General features: G+C 40.9%; 1 protein-coding gene across 4 annotated transcripts in view; it reads left to right on the top strand.

The window, feature by feature from the left end:
- The first annotated feature begins 6,544 nt into the window (after nt 1-6,544).
- The window catches only part of Cep43 (centrosomal protein 43), a 38,728-nt gene continuing 23,420 nt past the window's right edge, over nt 6,545-21,852 (top strand). For 3 of the 4 annotated variants that reach the window (XR_003299945.1, XR_003299946.2, XM_026379547.2), the window contains exons 1-7: nt 6,545-6,738; nt 7,036-7,089; nt 10,410-10,464; nt 10,937-11,025; nt 11,426-11,563; nt 15,628-15,708; nt 18,418-18,477. Coding sequence is in view for 2 of the 4 variants with exons in the window: in XM_026379547.2 (XP_026235332.1) it covers nt 6,637-6,738; nt 7,036-7,089; nt 10,410-10,464; nt 10,937-11,025; nt 11,426-11,563; nt 15,628-15,708; nt 18,418-18,477 (579 nt within the window). In the remaining 2 variants the exon portion in view is untranslated. The remainder of the gene's footprint in view (nt 6,739-7,035; nt 7,090-10,409; nt 10,465-10,936; nt 11,026-11,425; nt 11,564-15,627; nt 15,709-18,417; nt 18,478-21,852) is intronic. The other variant, XM_077802217.1, reaches the window with a different exon arrangement.

Genomic DNA, 21,852 nt, shown 5'->3' with positions numbered 1-21,852 from the left:
TCATGATGCACAGATAGATCAGTGGGTAGAAAAAGCTAACATGGCAAAGTTGTGACAAGGATAAATCTGGGTAAGGAGCTATTTGTGGTATTCTTACGACTTTTCTGTAAATTTATTTTTCTTCCAAGATAAAACATTAAATGTTTCCAGATTATTGAGAACAAGAAAGATAACTGATTTGCCCAGAGTCATGGAGAACATGGATTTTTGGTCCAAAACTCTCATGACACCTGGAAGTGGCCTTATTTTAAAGATATTCAAAAGTTTTTTTAGAACTTTCATGATAAAATTAATGTGTGAACAGCTTTTAGATTTTGAAAGTAACCTGTTATGTGTAAACATTTACATTAAAAACAACATTGTTTTGTTTCCTTTTTCCTATTACCGTTGCAATGTTTCATTGGCTACAGAATTTAGAGTTGCCCAGAAGAGCTGATGGTCACTTGACCAAGGGAGAAAGAAGAAATGTATTTGAAGGCAGAGGGAATTTCTTGTGGATCAAAAAAAAATTTACAAAATGTAGTCTATAAAGTTGACAAATTGCACTTACATAACACTAATCATAGATGGGGAATCATTCTGCAGCAGGTTTTCTCAAAATAGCTCTACTGACATCGTGGGCCTGATCATTCTGTGCTGTGCGGGTCCGTTCCAGGCAGCATGGGGCATCCGGCAGTGTCCTCGCCTCTACCACTGGAAGCCAGTAACAGAGCTCCCCACTCCCCAACCACCACCAAGAAAACATGTATCCAGACCTCGTCAGAAGTTCTCTGGGAGGGCATAACTGTTCCAGTGGGGAAGCACTGTTTCAGATATAGAAAAGTCAAAGAAAAAAGAGGTTTGGTATATGTTCCTACACACACATATATGAAAGAAATATCAAGACAGCAAGAATTTCAGCGTGCATGTCCCAAATTGTGTGTGTATTTTAATCTTCTTGTGTATTATTTAGATTCATTAATTAAATCAGTGCAATATTCTATTTCACACACATTTTAGACAATGAATATATATATTTTGGAATTACAATAGCACTGGAAGGTGGGGCTGGAGATGTAACTCAGTGTTAGCCTACATACTTAGCTGGCTTGTGAGGTCCTGGGTCCAATCCTCAGCACCGAAAATATTTTAAAATGATGTTGAAATCTACTGTTTTCAGTTAATTTATTTCTGTCCTGATGTATTTGCCAGATTCTGAGTCTAAATGCCAAAGACATTTAAGTAATGGGTTAAGATAGCAGGCTAATAGTAATTTGAAGCAATTTTAAAAATGGTAATTCTTCAAGTAGTAGAGTAGCACATATCTACTGGAACACTGGAAGTGTGCTTTTCTAAGGCTTGTATGTACCAGATATTGCTATGTTGCCATGGTTACAGCTTTTGAACCAATCAATTCTGCATAGACATGCACTTAGCAACAAAGTAATTAAATTTATAAAGTGCGCTAGGCGGTGAAGGGAAACGAAGAAATAAACAAATAACAAAATTCTCAGGGAAATAGTAGAGTAGAAGAAAAACATTGATCTTAGTATTTAAGAACATCTAGGAACTGGGCTGTAGCTTAGTACTAGAGGGCTTCCTGGGTTCAACCCATCCCCCCAAAATCTAACTTAAAGACATAAATTAAATGGACAGTCAACAGATAATATTAGCTGCCCACTCTAACACTGTAGGGGAGGAGACTGTTTTCCCTCCGTCCATCTTAGATTCTCTGGTCAAGGGTCTGGAAACTCCATGGGAAGAAGGGGGAAAACACGTTTATTCCCCTGTGTGGCCTGTACCCAGGGAGCACTCTGTGGAGAGGGATGGCTGGATCTCAGGCCCACGCAGCCTCTCAGCAGGGAACAATGAACGTTAGGAAAAGGACTGAGTCTCCAGGCAGCATCCTACAGGCAGCTGAGCAGTGGGAATGGAGGAGGACCAGGGCCGGCTACTGTGGTGGGTTGGTGCCCTCTGGGGCCAAGCAGGGCCAGCCATTTCTCTAGGGACCAACCTCTCTCCATCCTGGTAGAGAGGGGAGGCCTTTAGCCAAATAGGCAGAAAGCAGAGGATTTAAAAAAAAAATGTTATCTGCTTGGACTCATTTGCCTTCAGCCTTATGCCAAAATGGTGAGACATTTTGGGGTGGCAAATTCTGGTATCCTATCTTTGAGCAAGTAATCAGAAATGCCAGTTGTCCTGCTGCACACTGCCTCCTGGTGGCGGTAGCTTTGAAGCTGTCTTGAGAAGGGAGAACATCTCCCTTGCATTTCCCATTTCCTTCATTCGGCCTTTGTTTCTTACTTTACTATTTCTATTTAATTACATTATTGTGTGGTTTGAATATGTCACTAGAAAGTTCATGTGTTAGAAACTTACTCTCCTATTTCATATGCTGACGTCATCTGGGTTTGGGGGAGGCATTAGGATTATTTGAGGTTGTAGGAGCAGAGCTGCATCAAGACAAAATGGCTTTATAGGAAGAAAAGATCTGAGTTAGCACATGTGTTCTGTCTTTCCATGCCATTCTCTGCCATGTGGTGAGGTGGTAAGAGGGCCACCTTGATATCCGTCTTCCTAGCCTCAGAACCACAAGCTCAATCAACCTCTACTTTTTATAAACCACCCAGTCTGCACCATCCAGTTATAGCAACAAAAAGCGAACTAACAAATATCTTATATAAGTATTGGAAGAAAGTGAAATACCATGGAAAGAGCAGGAACCCAATAGACTTGAGTGGCGGATCTTGGCTGTGTGACTGTGGACCTACCACCTAGATTTTTGGATCTTTGGTCTCATCTATAACAAGTCAGGAAAAAATAGTTTTCTCAGAGCATCACTGAGATAATGAAATTAGACGTATGTTAAAACAATAATATTTTTATTGTGCATTCTATGTTTCAGGATATTAAGTATTATCTACACATCTAATTATGTGTACTCATACATACACCCATATATACATGTGATTTTTATCTCCATGTACATGTGAGAAACTGGCACAGAGAGGTTAAGAAACTTTCTGTGATCAACATAACCACTAAGGGTATTCAAACCTATGCACTGTAGCTCTGGAATCCATGATTTTAACTATCATACAGCCTGTTATTGATCAATAAGTTTTTGTCAAAATAAGACACTAAGCAATTTTGCTAATTTTCCAGGTGTGCTATGTCTTTTGCACAATCTTAAGATATTTGAAGAAATCGTATTGCAAGGTGACCTGTATCCTGCCAGGGTAGGTTCCTGCTTAGGTAATGTGAGCTGCCTGGGAAGTAAAAAGTCTGAAACAATTAGTAAGAAATAGAGCCAGAGCCAGAAATTAGATATACAGAGGAGTGCTGATGGGTCTTCCAGTCCTGATGGGAGTACATCAAAGGCAGGCATAAGATTTCAGTACGAGGAGTCTTGCTTCTAACCTGGGAAAGGAGGGTGTCTTGCAGTAAACGGTTGATAGACATTTTGGCAAGCCAAACACAGATGCTGTATGGCTCCAGCAGGTCACCCTCATCTCCAGTGCTGTCCTGAACTTGTGATGGAGCTGGGTAGGAAGCCACCAGAACCAGGTGTTCTCACACTAGCAGGGTTGCTGCTGGGAGTTCCTGATACCAGGCTTTCCTGCCCGATGGCTTCAACGTTGTTCTAGTTCACGCACAGTTCATGCATGGCGTCCCACACCCTGGAGAAACATACTCCTTCTCCACTGCCTGATCCTTATAAAAACAGGACACCTGACCCCAAGTAAGAAAGTCTACCACTGAGTACAGACTGATGGACTCTTTTTATGATTCCAGAATCATTTTTAATTTTAACATCAAAGACACATTTTATTTCAAGAAAATAAAAGCAGAAAGTCAGAAGGCATTTCCTTGTTCTACCCTCCTGTGTTTATTCTTATCAGAATCTAGTTATTTCACACTTACAGTTACTGGAACATATTTGTTATGGTTAGTTTTATGTGTCAACTTGACCGGGCCATGGAGGGCCTCCATATTCAGTCCAGCGTTATTCTGGAGGTGTCTGTGAGCATGTTTAAACTGGTAGACTGAGTGGAGCAGAATGCTCCCCCTAACTTGGGTGCTCAGTAGAAGAGTCTTTCCTGCCTCCTCACCTTTAGACTCAGACTGAAACACTGACTGTCCCCTGTCTCCAGCCTGCTACCTTTGGCCAGGAGGCACACCATCTGCTCTCCTGCTTGCCAACTCAATCAACAGATCTCAGGACTGGTTCCTGGAAAGAGCAGGAACCCAATAGACTTGAGTGGCGGATCTTGGCTGTGTGACTGTGATGGTCCCATGAGCCAATTCTTTATAATAAATTTCCTTGTGGGTGCATATGTATATATGTATGTATATATGTAGACATGTACACAGTTTCTGCTTCTCTGGAAATAAATAAAATCTCTGTGCCATATCCATGTTTCTCAGCTCTATCCTCTCCTTTTCATGGTCTCTTCTGTGACCTTATTTGAGGCCCTTCTGAATCCTTCTTGACTATTGGAGCAACTGTTTTAGTGTCATTGCATCTCACCTGCCCATCCCCTCTTGCTTCTGGAGTCTCAGAATCAAAAGAGGCTACTGCCAACATTGCTTTAAAATATATTTTTTTAGTTGTAGTTGGACACAATACCTTTGTTCTATTTATTTATTTTATGTGGGGCTGAGGATTGAGCCCAGTGCCTCACCTGTGCTAGGCAAGTGCTCTACCACTGAGCCACAGCCCCAGCCTGCCCACATTGCTGTACAGTTACATTTACAGGCCAGTTCCTACCTTCAGGATGAAAGTCAGATTTGTCACGTTGGCGGATGAAGCCCTCGCACTCTGGTCACCTCAGCCAGACCTTACCACTGCCCGTGTCCCTTGGCCCAGTCCCCTGGTATCTTTCCTCTCTTCCTTACTGACCAGGAAACCCTATTACATCAGGTGTTTAGCAGCACTCCATTAGGAGACTGACGGTCACCATGGGGTGATGGCTTGAACAACAGAAGCACACTTTCCCACACTTCTGGAGGTAGAAGTTCAAGATTGTGTGGCAGCAGTTTTGGTTTCTGTGAGGTGCCTCTGCATGGCTTAGAGGCAAGGAAAGAGTCCTGGTCTCTCTCCCTCTTCTAAGCACACCAATCCTATTGGATTATGACCTCACACTACCTTTATTGCCCCTGTGGGCCTGCTCTCCAAATACAGTCACTGTAGGTACACTGTTCTCTGTCCTCCTTGACTGTCTGTCCAGCTGCTTCTTCTCTTACCCTCCCTTTTCAGTCTTTTCAGTCAATTTTAAGAGTTACCTGTCTGAATCCTTGAACGGTCAGCCCCCTGACTAAGGGAAAAGAACTCTGTCTCTTCACTACCTAATTTAGGGCCTAGAACAGAGCAGGTGTTCAATTTGTCAGTTCAAGGAATTTCAAATTGTCTTCCAGATGTCCAAAGCTGCTTGTTCATCACAGGCTTCAAATGGCTCATTCCCCAAACCAATGCTCCTGAATCCTGCTTCTGCCATAGATGCTGTTCTCATTTCCCGATGGGTCCGGCTTTCCAGCCTCTGCGTCTGTGTCCTTCCCCAGCAGGAGCACTCTTCCCTTCTGCCTTCCTCTTGTCTACCTGATCCATGGGTGTCTTCCTGGCTTCCCAGGCGTCCATCCCCATTTTCTCACCAGATCAGATTCTACTGTCGGCAACTTGAGCACTACTTCCAGACCCTTTCTCTTAAAGCTCATGTCATCATTTATGTTTGGAATGGTCTTACTTCTCTCAAATGAATCTGATTTAATTATTTTCTTTTTAAGTCCACCTCAAAACTAACTTCTTAATCTTTACAAGAAAAGGCTCCATTTAAACTCAGTTTTTCCTGTATTCTCTCGTTGTACGACCATCAATATGAAAGACGTTTTTTAGCACTTGTATCTCAGATTCTAATCTGCAGACTATCTGCAGGAAGATAAAGGAGGGCTCCTACGCCCTGCCACAGCCCTTGTGGATGAGAGTGTTTCCTATGAGTGCTGGAGTTTAGGATTCCCTTTCCCTCCCCAAGTATTCTTGCAAAAGGACTTAAAACACAGTAGGACAAGGCCAGTGCACTCAGCCTTCATTCCTAGCCTCCACCCGAAATACAGACTCGCTTTCTCTGGGAAAGTGTTTACACACACACAAACACAGACACATATAGACGCACATAGACGCACATATGGGCGTAGACACATACATGAGTTGTACATGCAGACACTGCCCGACGGCGGTCTCTCGGGGCTAGCCGGCAGCTGGGCAGTGCACTGAATCAAGAGCCAACCACCACCCTATTGGAATTGGGACGAGAATTCTGCAGCGCAGACCTGGCGCTCAGAAGCCTGCCCCTCGACCCCGCCCCTCGACCCCGCCTCGAGCCCCGCCCCGAGCCCCGGCCACGCCCCCGAGCCCTGAGGCCCGGACGCGCGTCGAGTCCTCGCCCCGGCGTCCGACGTCCCGCCCCCACCACCCCAATCTCGACTTGCGTCGAGTCCTCGCCCCCTGCGTCCTGACGCTTCGCCCTCTCGCGTCCGCCCGGAGTCTCGAGGCCCCGCCCCCGACGTGAGGGGCGGGGTCGCTGCGTCGCTGCGCCGGGCGGCTTCTGCGGCGGCCGTTGGCCGTTAGCGCGGCTTGGGCGGTTGTCTTGGAGAAACAAGATGGCGGCGACGACGGCCGCGGTGGTGGCCGAGGAGGACACGGAGCTGCGGGACCTGCTGGTGCAGACGCTGGAGAACAGCGGCGTCCTGAACCGCATCAAGGTGCGCGGGCGCCGACAGGGTGGCCGGGAGGCGGGCGCGCCATCTTGTGGAGGCGGGTGAAGAGGGCGCGGGGCCGGGAGCGCGGGCCGCGCGGGGTGACCGCCCGCGGCTCGGGGTCGGCGGGCGCCGGGTGGCGGCCCGCGGCTGGGGGTCGGGGGCGCGAGGTCAGCTGACCGCCGTCGGGGACGCGGGCGGCGCTGGCCGGAGGATGGGCAGCCCGCAGGTGCCCGGTCCCCGGGGGCGGGCGCTGGCCTGACGGGGGGCCGGCTCCCAGTAACGCTCCTTCTCCTTCCCCAGGCTGAACTTCGCGCAGCTGTGTTTTTAGCACTAGAAGAGCAAGAAAAAGTAGAGGTACGCAGCCTGCAGATGTGGCTAGCGGGGTCAGCCGGCTTGTGGCCGGTTGGAGACGCTCCGAGACGGACTGCGCAGCCTGCGGGCCGCTGCGGACGGCCACCCGTCAGGTTCTTTATGACTGGGGGACCAACGTTACTCTTGTGTATCTCCCTGAATCTTGGAGTACTCCTGAAAGTATGCCCAGTGACTTAGGCCAGTGCTCAATCCGAATCAAAAAGTTGTAGGAGTTACCGGAAGAAATGGTTCCTTGTCAGTGAGTTAGCTGAGATTGTTCAGAACCCTTAATACGCTTATATGCATTGGGCATCTTCAAGGTAGGGGGTGTGCAGTATGTAACCTTCCAAAATGTTTTTGTCCTCTAGTATTTTTCACATCTTTTTATTCAATTGATAATTTATAGGGTTTTTTTTTTTTTGCCCTCTACCAATAATCCCCTAAAAACACCTAACTAAATATCGTGTAACTTGTCAACAAGGTTCACTTTATTATCAAAGTCTTTCACTGACCTTGATGGCACTTTTCCCACTTGCTTAGACCTATGTACCTTCTGTTTAATTTCATCAAACTGTTCATTTATTGTTTGCTCTCTCCTTGTTTGTTTTTAGGCATTCCTTTTTTCTTTTTCTTTTTTTTTTTTTTTTTGGTGATTCTGGGGATTGAACCCAGGGCCTTGTGCATGCAGGGCAAGCACTCTACCAAATAGCTATATCTTCAGCTTGATTCTTTTTTCTTGATTAATCTAGAACCATGGTCCTTCCCTCAGAAACCCTGACTACTTCACTTTCTAGAGAAAAGCCACTTAACCATATGAATTGGTGATGCTACAGATTGGTGGCTACCATTCACAGCTGGGAGCTGATCAGGTCCAGCCGATCTGTGTTTTACTTGGCAGTCCCCTCTTTAACTTCATTTAAGCCTTCTGCTTTATCTGTTCTCTTTGCTCTAGACAGATTGTCTTGTCTTTTCCCTCATAGGGAAAAATGGAAGCTATCGAGTCCTTTGTGTCTTCCTCTTCCTGCCCCCAATCTACTGCTTACCTTAGGAAAAGCTTACCTAAAAAGCATGTATCTGTACCTCTCTCTACCTCTCTCTTTCCTGCTTTAGAAGAGGCACTGTCTTTTGTTTTTTGTGGTTTTTTTGGGGGGGTGGGTGGGTACCTGGGATAGAACCCAGGGGTGCTTAACCACTGAGCCACATCCCCAGCTCTGTTTTTTTCTATTTTATCTAGAGACAAGGTCTTGTTGATCGCTAAGTTACTGAGGCTGGCTTTGAACTCGAAGTTCTCAGCCTCCCAGCCTCTGGGATTACGGGCATGCACCACCACGCCTGGCAAGGCCCTGTCTTATCCAGGTATTATTATTTTGGGTTTTGCCTTCCAGAAATCTAGATTTTGAAACAATGTGTATATCACATACCATTTCTTATGGTATCAGACATTCCGTCATTAACATTTTAAATGTACCACTACTACACCTTAAGAAGGTCTCTTGCTACAGTCAAGAAGAATATCTTGAGTATACTTTGGATTTTACCTGTCTGGTTGAGCATAGTGGCATTTGACATTCTTAATTCCTTCTTACTTGAAAAGTCTCCCTTGACCTTTGAGACCTTTCTGTTCTATTTTTTCTCTTTTCTTATTCCATGATTTCTTTAGCATGATCTTTTTTTCTGTACTGCACTTGAACTCTTGCACTTGTTACCTTGTTCCACAGTTTTCATTCTGCATTCTTTTCCTAGTGACCTTAATAACACCTGTAACTTGAGCACCATATTTTCAGCACCTATGTTTCTCCTGAGCTGCAGGCCTGTATGTTCAACTACCTAATAGACCCATCTTTCTGGGGAAATTAGGCAGGAAATGTGTTTCTTAGGCCTTGCCTTTCTTTCTGCCTATCTGCTCAGTCCTCACCCAGCAGTCTGTCCAGTCTGTCTCTGAAGGTCAGTGTGAAGGTACTCTGCTGCCTGCTTTGCCTGTGCTTCATTTTATTTCCTTTCCAGAGTGCTCTATTCTATTCCTATGATCTAGGCTTCCCTTTGCTGACGCCCTTCACAATCCCCCTCGAGTCCTCTGTATTGCTCCTACATCTAGATTGACTGTTTATAATACATATCTGATCTTGTCTCTCCATTCTTTCCTGAGTGTTTTAGTTGACTCAGTCTTCAAATTTCCTAGACTAGACTATCAGGGTCCTTCGTGATCTTTCCCTCTTTTTTGAATGAATTCAGCATATAAAATGTGTAATTTGGTAAACTTTTACATTTATGCTAAATATGTACTGATTACCACCATCAAGATAGTGAACATAACTCTAGTCCTTCAAAATTTCCTTGTGTCCCCCCTGCATCCTAAATATGTCTTCAGAGCCGTATGAATGGGATCCTATAGTATGTACTATTTTTGATCTGGCTTCTTTTGTTCAACATAATGCACTTGAAATTCATTTTGTGTGTATTAAGTCATGTCATTTAATCTTGGGTTCAAGATATCTTTCCATTGATTCATTGAATGGATACATGACAACTTGTTTAACCATTTACCTGTTGATACACATATTTAAATGATTTTTGGATTTTGATTATCATAATCAAATGCTGTGAACATTCATGTATAAGTCTTTGCTTAAATTTGTGATATCTCTTGAGAAATACATAAGGGTGAAATACGTGGATCACATTCATGCTAGGGATATTTTAAGCTTTTAAAAAATGATCACCAAACTGCTTTCCAAAATGATTGTGCTGAATTCCCATCAGCAGTATATGAGGCGCTTATCTACCTGTAACTGCTCAGCTCGAGGAGGGCCCTCTTGTGCTGCCTTGTTTGAGCCTCATTGTCAATAAACACAGCTTTGATGCAGAAGAGTATTTTTTCCTATATTTATTCAGATCTATAATTACAAAGATAAGTTGACCTATGGCTTCTTGTAATTAGAAAGTTTAAGTATATATGTTATAAACAATAGAGACCTAAGATGATAAAATATCATACTCCATACATTTGAGATAATAAATAGTTGTTTAAATTTAATTGCATTTTACAGGAGTATTGAAGATATTGGGCTTCAAAAGCAGTTTAATGAATGATTTATAAAACAATTTAAAACAAACATGGGTCTTCATGTATGGCTTTTTAACTTTGAGACATTATTAAATAGTACAAATCAAGTCCTGTTTGTGAAATGGATTTCAGAAACTAATTTTATGAATGATAACATATTACTTATGTCTTTGCCAAAAATTAAACTTAATGTACATTTCATAGTTATTTTTAGGATAAACATGACACTTAAAATATTTCATTTTTTTTTTTTTAACAGAACAAAACTCCTTTAGTCAATGAAAGCCTGAAAAAGTTTTTAAATACAAAAGATGGTAAGACTTTCCATTCATTCTTGTTTATTTTTATCTGCCTCTGAATTTTCAAATCTTGTCCCATTTGGGGAAAAGTCAGAAATTTTATCTTTTTTTCAAGTATGTTTTCTTATAGATGCACATTTAAAAATATTTTGGTGTGTAACAGTCACATTGCTATTGTTCAGTGGGTTTGGTTGTGGAAAGTTATTGGTTAAAGCAAATTTTACATAAACACAATTTTAATATAAAAAGTACAACATTGAAATATTTTTGTGGTTTTATAGTTTCAGACTGGTGATCCTAAGGAAAAAATTGAAGATTGAGATTTTTTTATTATTTATATATTTAAAGAGAAGAAATTCATAATTTGAAAAATTTAGAAGCCTCTTTCTCTCCTATTCATTATCTTATTTCACCAAGGCTGCTTGGTGAAATTGAAATTGAAAGTTTTTTAGGATTTACTTACACAATTTTTTCTTGATCTTTTCAGGTCGTTTAGTGGCTAGTCTTGTTGCAGAATTTCTCCAGTTTTTTAACCTTGACTTTACCTTGGCTGTTTTTCAACCTGAAACAAGCACAGTAAGAACAATGATTTTTACATCTGTTTTCATGTCCCAGAAACATTGATACAAACGAGTTAATATTAACCTGGAAGCTAATAAAATTTGACAAGTTATATTTACTTGCACAGATTATTTTTTGTAATTGATGATTCATTTTTCTTATAAAAGCTATTTGAACTGTCAGAGAAGAGGTACCAGTGTTGCTGCTTCATGTAATTTGTAGCTTGCTAATAAAGTTGAGTGTTATTAGAGTTAGTTTTGTCATGATCCTATGCTGTGGCATTTTTTTTTTTTAAAGTAAAGTTTTAAAAGACATTCACTAGAAAGATAGCTTGTTTGAGTATGGAGATACTTTCTGTGATCTCTGGTTGTACTTTTGGTATGTTTTTGGGCACATGTATCTTCTTCTTTTCCAGTTTCAAGGTCTCGAAGGTCGAGAGAATTTAGCCCGTGATTTAGGTATCATTGAAGCGGAAGGCACTGTGGGAGGACCCTTATTACTAGAAGTGATCAGACGCTGCCAACAGAAGGAGAAAGGGCCCTCCGGTGGGGAAGTAAGTGTGATCCTTCATGATTTGTTTTCGTTTTTGTCTAATTTGGCCAGGTAGAGTAGATATATGCAGTGAATCAAGGTTAACATGAAAAGATTTCCTTAAAGATAATGAAATGCAGTGAGAATAAATATATATTTTAATGAAAATTGAAATATTCTGATCACTTATTTTTTAGCTGGACACAATACCTTTATTTTATTTAATTTTATGAGGTGCTGAGGATCAAACCCAGGGCTTTGAACTTGCTAAGCAAGTGCTCCAGCGCTGAGCCACAACCCCAGCTCTGATTTTGACACTTTTGTGTATTGTTTTAGTTATTGATCTTCAGAGTGTTGAATTGAGGAGCCAAACTGTCTGAAAAAAAATGATAGCTCCTCATTGCCTAGCTCTCAAACTTCAACATGTTACTTAATCTCTCCATTGCCTTGCCTCATTTATAAAATTTGGATAATAGGATCTACATCTTGTGGGTGTTGTAAGACCCATGAGTTAACACCTATAAAATGTAAGAATGATACTTAACATAGGAAATATTCAGTTAGTTTTTAGTTGTTTTTATTTTAGTTAAATTTGGAAGAGATGATGTATAGACAAATTTTTTTTTAATTTAAAGGTTTTTTTAGATTATGTTTAAAACTGAGCTATTGATTTTGCTTAGTTTCTAAATGTTTTCAAATTTGTTGATTAGCAGTGATCTTCTTATTCTTAACCTTTCTTTTCAGAACTACTCCTGAGCAGGTCTGACTTATATTTAAATACTGTTTCAGTCAGTTTTTTGTTGCTGTGACCAAAAGACCTGACAAGAACAACTTAGAGGAGGAAAAGTTATTTTGGCTCATGATTTCAGAGGTTCAGTCCATGGTCAGCTGACTTCCATAGCTCTGGGCTTGAGGTGAGGCAGAACAGCATGGCAGAGGGGGATGGAGGAGGAAAGCACTTCAGCACATGGTGACCATGAAGCAGAGAGCTTTGCTCACCAGGGACAAAACATGAACCCCAAAGGCGTTCCCCTGGTGACCTATCTCCCAGTTAATCCCTGTCAGTGGATTAATCCATCAGTTAGGTTACAACTCTCATAATCTAATCATTTCACTTCTGAACCTTCTTGCATTGTCTCACATGAGCTTTTAGGGGATACCTCATATCTAAACCATAATACACACATTAGTTTTACATGAAGATACTGTCTTAAAGATGTAGATACATGTGTGACTATTCCAGATTTGAGGCTGAGTATGCTTTTTCAGTCATAGAAATTTCTAGAATGTGGATGGAAATGGGCCTGTGTATGTATTCCATTTGGGGAGTCTAAGTGTATGTTTTCTACTGGGAACTTTGAAAATCAGTAAAGCTTGCTTTAGTACTAATTGAATTTCAGGCATGGTAAATATATTCCATGGGTAATAGAAGAAGATTTTGTGTACTTGAAGAGCTCAGAGGTATTCAGGATAAAAAAATGCTTCCAGAATTAATGTTTAAGTAACAGTTCAAGATTAGAGAGGAAGATTGTACATAATTTTTTTTAACAAATGTTTGTGAATAATTGTTTTAATTCAAAGGGTGAAGTGATTGTTTCATGCCAAAATTTTGCTAAACAATCTGAGTAAGATATTGGTTGGGGGACCAAGTTTAGTAAGGGCACTTCAGAAGGCAGAAGAGGGCAGCAAGGCAGCTGGGGAGCTGGCTAGATCCAGGACCCGGGACTGACGGCCTCTGAGCGGTCGCAGCCCGTGTATTGCACCTTCATTCACTTATTCTTCAGTAAGTCAATAGGATTTTGTTGTCTTCTTATATGATGGACATTGTTATGTATTAGGGTATGAAAAATGGCTCAACAGTCTCCTGGACCTCAAGTCTACAGTTGGTGGCAGCATCTCTTTTTTGCACTCCTCTCAACTTCTGTGATCCCGAGGTCTTTTCTTTCTCCACCCGCCCTTTTGTTTTCTTTCTCTGTTACTCTCTGTCCTGATTGCAGTGGTAGTTGCATGTTTTTCTCTCTGGTCCTCTCTCTTCGTACCCTAGGTAACAGCTGGACTCTAGAGCCAGACTGTTGGGTTGGGACCCCAGCCTGCCACATTTTGGCTGTGTGAGCTGCTTTAGTTTAGAAGTCGGTAACAGAAGCTCTCAGAGCAGTGTTGGCATGGAGGTGTGAGTGGGTAAACCCTGGCCTTTGTTATCACTGTTTCTTAGTTTTGTATAGTTACTGTGTGGATGACTCCCTTAGCCATGCCTAATCCTCTCCCCTGGCGTCAGCTTGGAATTTCCAGCTCTTCACTACATATAGCAATCTGGATAAACCACTAGTACATTTAAGTTCTGTGTGAAAAAGCTGACTTCTACAAAAGAAAAACATGACAAGAACAGCCTTCCTATCCCCAAAACCAACCTCACTTCCAGGTGTTCTTGCATTCTTTCCTGGGCCCTGGAACTCCAGGATCCACCCCAGGAGTGCTCCTCACATAGCCCTGGATGTGGTCACTTTGTTAGGAGGAATTCACTCTTGCCTGCGTGCTCCAGATGTGGCAGCTGGCAATTAAGGAAAAGTTAATTGCTGTAAGCTCTTCTCTGCTAGACATATGTTTGCACCAAGTTGAGACCTAGTAAAGCCTTTGCTTTGTGGTTGATGAGATTTGAGAGTAAAATAAATCAGTGTGTTCTTCAGTACCCTGTTCTGGTGGGTAGAATTGCAGCCTGCCCTGTCAGTTTGTCCTGACTCATATCTGTGATTCAATCTAGACTGAACTTAATTACTTGAAAGCAGCTTATGTCTTTTTGCCTGCTCTTATTTTCTTATCTTATTCTCTGCCTGAAATGATACATCTGTCCCATCACTCAGCCTGCAATGTTATCCTTGTGGTACTATCCACAGCTGGCTGACTGTGGTGTTTCCTCCTCTTGTTGTTCTCTCACTACTAGTAACTGATGTATAATTTAGAATTTATTCTGCTGATTGTTACAGTCACATATATTTATCTTTGTTATACTACTAGATCACAAGTCTGTTGAGGACAAGGGTTTTCTTTTCATGCACCTGGTAGGATCAAAGACATGATGATTAGCTGTTATTTGCTCATGGTCAGTGGAAAGTCTTTGAAGTCTTTGAGTGCTACATGAAAGACAAATTTGTAAAGGTTAGAGAAAATTAGAAGTAAAACCTGTAGGAAGGCGAATCTAGACAAAGAATGGAAGCAGAATAGAAATGAGAGAAAGATTACCCTTTAAAGAAGAATCAGCAAGATTTGGTAAATTAGTATTCTGGCAAGGGGCAGAGTCATAGAAGGCCATGTGAGAAAGGAAGAGCTCAGAGATGAGCTATAGTTCCTAACCTGGGAGAAGATGCTGCCATTATAGAATGGGCTTGGGAAGAAGCCATGATGTATAGCACATTTTCATATTTAAAAAATTATAGTTGTTAAAGAATTTCTAAAACAAAATAGCCAGTATTTAATACACAGTGTCATAGAGCTTATGGTAATAATAACAGGTGAATTTTTGGAAGTGATTCTTATTCAAGAAATATTTTTAAAAACTCTCCTTTGCATTTGTGATTAAAACCTTGTGCTGAGAGACGTATGTAACTATTGCACATATAAGCCATACTAGAATAGCTGCTTTAAAAATGCAAAAATAATAAAGGGGCATAAAAGAGAAATAGAGTACTACCGTTTGTAGAAACTGATGGTTTTTGTGAGAGTTGCTATTTGGTATTTTTTTTCTTGACATATAATGAAGGAGGGTAGAAAAAGTAGACCTTTGAGAATCACAGAATAATATTAGGAGAGAAGGGAAGAGAGAAAGTCAGTGTTGAAAAGATAGATTAGGGGCATATTGCAGTGCAACTAGGTGGCCTTCAAGGTGACTGAAATGTTTTATAGGTAATTAGAATGTGGATGCATTTTTTTTTTTTTTGGTAAAATTAGAGGAAATCTGATAAGAAAAGTTATGTGAATGAGGCAAGAAGTAAAATGCCAATTTTGTACATTGTTTTTAAATGCTAAGATACCTTTGAAGGATAATTTGTATATTGTTTTATTTTTAAATGTGTTTTTAATTGTGATTTTTAGGGTGCACTGGATCTATCTGATATACATTCTCCACCAAAGTCACCAGAAGGAAGAACCAGTGCACATGGAACCCCCAGTAAGGTGAGTTAGCTGGGTATCAAAGTAACATCTGCACTGAGACTCTGAGGGCTCTTCCCTCTACTCTTGTGTGTTCTAGGTTTTCTTGTTCTTTTGTAACAAGGGCTCTGATTGTTCAAGGTGCCTTTTTCTTGTTGGTTAAGTATGTGTTTCAAAATTTCTATTCTTTTTGTTGAATTTTGTAGGAAAAAATATGCCCTTAAACATCAGAATTGTAGAATATTTGAATTCATTTGGTACTTTGAATATTTTCTTCCATTACCAAGGAGATTTGTTTACTTTTCATTTATAAATCCTTAGTTTGAGAATATTAGTTTCCAGAATATAATTGTTGTGTTGAATATTATATACTGTTAAATGGGTGGTCAGATTTAGAAATTGCAAATCATGATGGTTTTTTTATATTAATGAGCTATTTTAATAAAATTTATGGGAAAATATATGTACTATGGTTAGCTGTGTGTGTGTGTGTGTGTGTGTGTGTGTGTGTGTGTGCACACGTGCATTTGTGCTTGTGTACTATTAAAGACCTGATTTGGGGGATATGGTTTAAAGGAGCAAAAAATTGAGTTGAATGCTTGAATTTAAGATCAAGAATATACATATAGCAATAGAGGAACAAATATATGATTGTTAGGAAAGTTGGTGACTAACTGGAGTGTAGCTGGTCTTATTTAAAATGGGCTTGGGTCATGGTTTAGTCTAGTCAGACTGCTGTGATAAAACATCCCAGGAGGGGAGGCTGATAAAGAGCAGATGTTTGTTTATCCCAGTTCTGGGGCTGGAAGTCCAGGTTAAAGGCGTGCAGACTTGGTGTCTGTTAAGGGCTTACCTCCTGGTTTTTAATTGAGACCTACTATATGTCCTCACATGGTGGAAGGGATAAGGGAGCTCTCTGGAGCCTGTCTTATTTATAAGGGGATTAATCCCATTCATGAGGGTTCAATCCTCTGGCCCTAATAGCTTCCCAAAGGTTCCCCTTCCTGATACCATTATCCAAGGGATTGGAATTTCAGCATATGAATTTGGGGGGACATAAACATGCAGTCCATCACAGGTTACATTTGTATTCTATGATCTTTCCTTTATTTCTACTCCATAGAAATAGAATTATGCTGTGGAGTACATTCAAAGATCAGGCTGTGAGTTCAGGGTGGTGCGGTGACTTTTACGTAAGAGATGATATTTTAAATCAGGGGAGTAAGCTGGGCATGGTGGCACATGTCTGTGATCTGAGCAGCTCAGGAGATTGAGGCAGGAGGATCTCAAGTTTAAAGCCAGTCTTGGCAAAAGCAAGGTTCTAAGCAAGCCAGTGAGACCCTGTCTCTAAGTAAAATATAAAATGGGACTGGGGATATGGCTCAGTGGTCAAGGGCTTCGGGGTTCAATCCCTGGTAGCAATAAAAAATTTTTTAAAAATTAAAAAATCGGGAGTCTCCAGAGGACAGTGACTCAATTGCCAGATGAGAACGCTGCCCAGTGACTGCTGCTGTTGGCACTGCTGCTGCTGAAGGTTAGAAGCCCAGAGAAATGTCGTGCTTTATTTTTGACTGAGAAAAAAGATGATTTTTTTTTTCTTCCGAGATTCCTAGTTAGCATTTTTTAAAGCGAATTTCTTAAAAAGTTGTTTTCCCTCATGCTTGTGGGCGCTATAATCCTGACAACAGAATAGGTCATGAGTAAATGTTAAAAAATTAATTGCTGATAAAAGAGCTTGTGGAAGAAAGACTTATTTTCCACAAAAATATCTGGCATTAGAGATTAAAATCGACTACTATTTATTTCAAAATAGTTACCAGCAGCATTGAGCTATTTGAAAGTTGTCTTTTTAGCAAGTTATTTTTAAGGCAAATTAACAATGTGAACCTACGTAAAGTATATCTTTGGGTTAAAATATCAAAGTCTGTTTTACATACTCATTCTTAAAGAATTTTTAACTTTGGAGAATTATGAGAATCCTCAGTGTCTTAGGTTGTTAAATGTTGCCCAAAACTCTTACGTTCATTGCCGATTCAGAGGACAGTGCCTGTCCTCAGGCGGAACCACCACGCTTCTGCCACTCATTTCTGTTCAGTGTGAGCTCCATGTCATAGTTGGCACCATAAGCTCGGGTTGCAATGGCGCCTTCAGAAATAACTCTAGGTGGTTGCTGGCCAGGCTAGGGTGGGATCTGTTTTAAACATGAATCCTTATTTTGTCTCTTAACATGCAATTGCCCTCTAGTTCTAAGGGTCTGGATTTGGGATTCTAGTACTTCTACCACCCTCTTCTTGCCGGGTGCCTCCTCATGAGCCTTGAGAGCCTAAGCAGGGATGTTGTCGCCAAGGAGAGGGTCCCACCAGCCGTTAGGAACCAGCTTCGAATGCTCCTAGGATGGTTGGGTAAGGTCAGGACAAGTATTCTACAGAGCTGCTTAGGAGCTGAAGCCAGGCCTGCTTAGAATACTACTAAGGCTAGTGTTGAAAGAAGCATCCTCCACCCGAGGATGGACAGATGGTGATGAGTGCCTACACTTGACCAGATACCTGCTGGAATTAGTAAGTAAATATGAGTTAAGAAAAATTAAGAACTGCAGGCTTTGAAAAGGAACATACTAGATTTTCCATTTTTAAGAAATTTTTAAATTGGAACCTTTATTAGTTTGGTAATGAGTTAGTTTATTTTTAAAGATTGATATTATGTGGTAAAATGTCATTTTATTCTCATGCTCAGATACCAAGGTATAAAGGACAAGGTAAGAAGAAGACAAGCGGGCAGAAGTCTGGTGACAAGGTAACATGCATGAGGGCAAAGGAGAAAAGCAGCCTGTGCCAAACCTACCCTTGGACTCATGGGGTCTTACGGGGCCTCCTCTTGGCCTGGGCTTTAGGTTTCCTTTTGAAAGGTCTCTGCCATATTACCTGTAATCAGAATATGAGGAAGTAGTCTGGTGTAAAACAAAAAGTAATTTGTCTGTTTTGTCCTGGTGAAAAATCATATTGTTACTTTCTAAAATTATACTTTGAGTTTTAATTTGAAATTTGTTTTGTGGCAGTAAAAAAAGTGGAGTGCATGATCGTGTGCATATTAACACTATGATTTTTGTCTGAGGAAAATAGAATATCAAATTACTTTTTGGCTAAGTTTCAATGAATAAATTAAAGGCCATGCTTTGTTTCCTTCAGGACGTTTTTACTTGTGTTCTGCCGTGTTCTAGGCCTTGTCCACCTGTTGACCTTTGCCCAGGCCCCTCCTTACAGCAGACTGGAGGCGCCCATCCTGCACAGTGGTCAGGGCCGTGGCTGCTTTTTCTTCCTCCCCTAAAGGTCACAAAAATTGACTGAGCCAGTAGCTTAGCTGCATATAAAATTTAACTGTTAAGAGATCTTAGAAACATTATTAATACAGTTTTTACATATATTTAAAGTAAGACAAAATAATTTAATTTTCAGTCTCTGAGGTTATTAAACCTATATTGAATCTTGGTTTATATATAGATTTTTTTCACTAATTTGAAAACTTCCAAAATTAAAGCCTTAAAAATATTATATTTATTTTATACACTAGCTTTAGTTTCAAAGGTTTCAAAGGTAAATTCTGTTGTATTCTCTTTATTCACATTGTTCTACATTATTAAATGAGAAGGTGTTCTATTAGCCAGCATGTGTTTCTGGAACATCTGCATAGTGACAGTCATTTTGCTAATTCTATGGGCAAGACATACTGAACACAGTCTTCACTGAGGATTTCACAGTCTAACTAGAGAGGTGAAACTACCTTAAAGATAATTAATAATTAAGATTATAAACTGTGTTTTTACATTCTTTCAAATCAGGAGTTTTTTTTAATTTTATTTTTTTTAACTTTTAGGAAGTTAAAGAATGTTGCTGGATACAGTGTCACACACCTATGATCCCAGCAACTTGTGAGGCTTAGTGGGAGGATTGAAAGTTCAAAACAAGCCTCAGCAACTAAGCAAGGCCCTAAGCAACTTAGTGAGACCCTGTTTCAAGGTAGAAAATTAAAGGGACTGGGGATGTGCCTCAGTGGCTAAGCACCCTCCCCATATCACCCCTGCTCCCTCCAAAAAGTTAAAGCATGTTTTTGTAGTATTGTTTTTATATTTTCATTAGTGTCATGGGTCTCTAAGGAGTTAGGACATTGTGAATAAGAGAGAAGCACATAGAGACATTGTGTCTGCTTTTTGTGATGTGGTTCGCCTTCATGTACTCTGGGCAGGGCCTCATGTGTCTCCTTGATTTGGGGAGTGGCGGCGGGGGGCCCTATCCTAGAGTTTAGGTCATATGTTGGGTCCCTTCTGTTTTATTTGTTCTTGAGCCCAGGGTATTTCCTCTGTTGCTTTGACACCTTTTTCCTCAGCTTCCCTGGTCTTGTTTCTGAATCACCTCTGTGAGAAGTCTGTTATGCCCAACATTGCCTGTCTCCATCCTCCGACAGATTACCTGTGGCTCTTTCCCCCCTGCCTTTCTGTTTTGCCTTGTGCATGCAGTAGGTTGCCTGTGTCCTTAACAGCTTAACCCAGAGACTTAAGTTGCATGTAGAGATGAGATTATACCTGCCAAGATGCCAGGGAAGACATTTACATTGTAGGTGAGTGACATTTACCAGGTTGTGTGTGGTGGAAGGAGCCCCACCTGATTGTCCTGCAGGTGGGGACTGTGCCTGCCTTGTAGGGTGTGCAGTGTAGGGGCTTGAGCTAAAGCAGGGTGGCCTGGGGTGCTGCTCACTAGGGAGCTCTGGAGCCCTGAGCCAGGAGTATGGATGGATGTCTTCTCATTTCTTTTGAATGCAGAAAGGGACAAGTGTTAATGGCTCATTCAGAGACCTCAATTGTTTTCAGGGAGGCTATATTTAGACTAGAAATAAATTGTGTGTGTGTGTGTGTACACAAATTTAATTGGGGTTGATCTAAAAGGTCTTATTTTGTTATTCAGAGACAAAGGTTGAATAGAAGATTTGGAATATAAGGAGGATAATTATTAATTGAGAACGCTTTTCTTTACTGAGTTAAAAATTCGGAAATATGAACACTTCCAGAGTATCACCTGTGATGATTTATTTCACTGTATACCATTTTGTTTTACCAGATATTGTCCTAGTTGTTTAGGAAAAAAATGTAAAAAATTATGAAACATTTGGTAGGTTCTACTGACTTTGGTTTTACTGTTGAAAACTGAGTAAGATATTAGATGTTTTCTGTTATTAATATTTAGGACCAGGTGCTTTTATCATAGAATGTAGTATGAAAGATCATCCATTTTATGGTTCTCAGGTGCTTTAGAACTAATGTGTTTTGAGGTATTTTTGCTTTAAATTCTTAAAAGTGACATTTCTTATTTCATTGTTTTCCAAATTCTAGAATAAGTTCAGTTCTGTGTGGACTCAGGGCAGTGATCATGGTCTCATTGCCGGTGTGTTTTGGGCTTTGGCAGTCACCTAAGGGTTTTCTGGGTAAGCCAAGTATTGGGACCCCTTTAATTCACCCACGCCCCATACCCTCCTGGATAGGTGGATGGGTGAAGGGTCCTGGCACAGTGTCCTTCCAGTCCTGCTTGCCCAGCTCTGTGATCCCAGTCTCTTGAGCTTCTTGGACTTGACCTGATGACACTGCTTGTCAGCTGAACCCGTAAAATCTGTGGGTGGGACAGGACAGCTGCCCAGGGCTGTCCTCCAGGCTCTGACAATTAGGAGTCGTGGTCCTGTTGTGTCTGTGGGAATTAGGTTGCTTGCAGATGGCAGGGGTAAGGTTTCTCTAGAAGCACTATGTTCTTGGAGACTGGTTAGGTATTTGTTTTGGCTTTCTAGAAATTTGCTGTTTTTGTTTTTCTAGATAAGCAAACTAAACTTTTTGAATACATGTGTCTGCAACAATGGTAGTGAAATCCTCTCAACACTTGGTTATTGAGTCATGAATCAGAACCAGTCTTTGGCAGGAGGGGATGGGAGGGAGGTGAGCAGGGGAGGAGGCATGGCATGGAAGAGAATTAAAAATAGCATAGAACTTTTGAATATTGCAAAACTAATAACTTCTTTGACTTGATGTTTTTCCTACTATGAACAGTGTAGATTAAGCCATTACTTTGAGAGAAAAAAAAAATCTTTTTTCTAGGTTCTTAAGCCATTCAAGTGGTAGTTCAGTTTTTGGCT

Source organism: Urocitellus parryii, chromosome 8 (assembly GCF_045843805.1).
Source record: "Urocitellus parryii isolate mUroPar1 chromosome 8, mUroPar1.hap1, whole genome shotgun sequence".
NCBI classification, from domain to species: Eukaryota; Metazoa; Chordata; class Mammalia; order Rodentia; family Sciuridae; genus Urocitellus; species Urocitellus parryii.
This window is presented reverse-complemented; position numbering and strand designations above follow the sequence as displayed.